The following is a 1,621-nucleotide window of genomic DNA, read 5'->3' as shown; positions in this document are numbered from 1 at the left end:
AGAGATTTCAGGCATTGAAGACATTCAGTGGATTTGTTTCTTCATCTCTTTGTTTAGAATTCTCTCCTTAACTCTTGTTATCATGAACATGTTTCTCTTATTCTTGGTTGATTTTGAGATTTTGAGTATGAACTAATTGTATAAAGTTGGGATTTTTATGGAAACCTAGCATAAGGATTTTGGTGTTTTGTTAAGAATATTGTATGCAATTTCATGGTTTACTCATTCAAGTGTTTTTCATGTTAATACTTGCTATTGTCTGATCAACTCTAGTGGGTTATCGAGTTAATCATAATACTGAGAGGGTTATGATTAATTGACACAAAACTTGAATGGTGCATGATTATATCTTTTGATTATAATATAGTTGTGGTATAGACATATATTGTGACCATGCATAGCTTTGTGAATTGATGCTTAATTGGATTCTGAATATTAAATTGGCATAGACATATGTTGGTTTAATTGTAGGAATTATACCATAGTGATTTCGAGAGAAGCCTATGACCATTGAATTCTAGCTAGTAAATTGTGATTTGCTGCAATATTTTGCGACTCTTTTGCCGATATTCTTGTGTTAGGGGGAAGTAATTATCCTGACTTATCTTCTCATATTTGAAACTCGTTAAGCTCTTTAGTATAATTTTAGTTGGTTAAATTTAGTTTTAATATAAAAACCATCAATAATTTATTGTGTTCGATAACTAGACTGTTAGATATTATTCGTGATTGATACGTTTACATAGTCCTTTAGGAACGATATCTGGTATTTATTACTATATTACTTGTTTGCGATTGTGTACACTTGCACATTAGTATTTTACGCAACAAGCCTAAGGGTGTTGGAAATGAGCATTGTAAAGCCATGACACTGAAAAGCGGAAAAGTTTTGGGGAACAATGCTACTGATGCCAAACATGATGATTCTGTTGAACCTAGTGGCAATGAGGAAATTTCTGATGATAAAGAAAGCGATAATGACAAGGTATCTCCACCAAGGGCTTCTCCTGAAAAATCACACATTCATCCACAACCTCCATTTCCTCAACGGTTTCAAAAGCAAAAACAGGATGTTCAGTTCAAGAAATTTCTTAATGTTTTGAAGCAGCTTCACATCAATATTCCACTTGTAGAGGCTCTTGAGCAGATGCCTAATTACGTGAAATTCATGAAGGACATTCTTACAAAGAAGAGAAGGTTGGGGGAGTTTGAAACTGTAGCTCTAACTAAGGAGTGTAGCTCATTTTTGCAACATAAATTGCCTACAAAGATGAAGGATCCGGGGAGTTTCACTATTCCTTGTACTATTGGTGACTCTTATTGTGGGATGGCATTATGTGATTTGGGGGCTAGCATAAACTTGATGCCTATGTCGGTGTTCAGAAAATTGGGGATTGGAGAAGTTCGGCCTACTACTGTCACTCTTCAACTAGCTGACAGATCTCTTGCTCATCCAGAGGGAAAGATTGAAGATGTTCTGGTCAAGGTAGACAAGTTCATATTTCCTGCTGATTTCATCGTGTTGGACTATGAAGCTGATCGAGAAGTTCCCATAATCTTGGGAAGACCATTTCTTGCTACAGGAAGAACTCTCATCGATATGTGCAAAACGGAGAGCTAA

At 35.7% G+C, this 1,621-nt stretch overlaps 1 protein-coding gene across 1 annotated transcript; it reads left to right on the top strand.

The window, feature by feature from the left end:
- Positions 1-865: 865 nt before the first annotated feature.
- On the top strand, positions 866-1,621 carry LOC135151507 (uncharacterized). The gene has a single exon (XM_064089989.1). The coding sequence runs from the start codon at positions 866-868 to the stop codon at positions 1,619-1,621; it is 756 nt and encodes a 251-aa protein (XP_063946059.1).

This window comes from Daucus carota, chromosome 3 (assembly GCF_001625215.2).
Source record: "Daucus carota subsp. sativus chromosome 3, DH1 v3.0, whole genome shotgun sequence".
Classification (NCBI taxonomy): Eukaryota; Viridiplantae; Streptophyta; class Magnoliopsida; order Apiales; family Apiaceae; genus Daucus; species Daucus carota.
This window is presented reverse-complemented; position numbering and strand designations above follow the sequence as displayed.

What these genes read in the sequence shown, in the direction of transcription:
- LOC135151507 (XM_064089989.1), top strand. Translation starts at nt 866, where the DNA reads ATGACACTGAAAAGCGGAAAAGTTTTGGGGAACAATGCTACTGATGCC.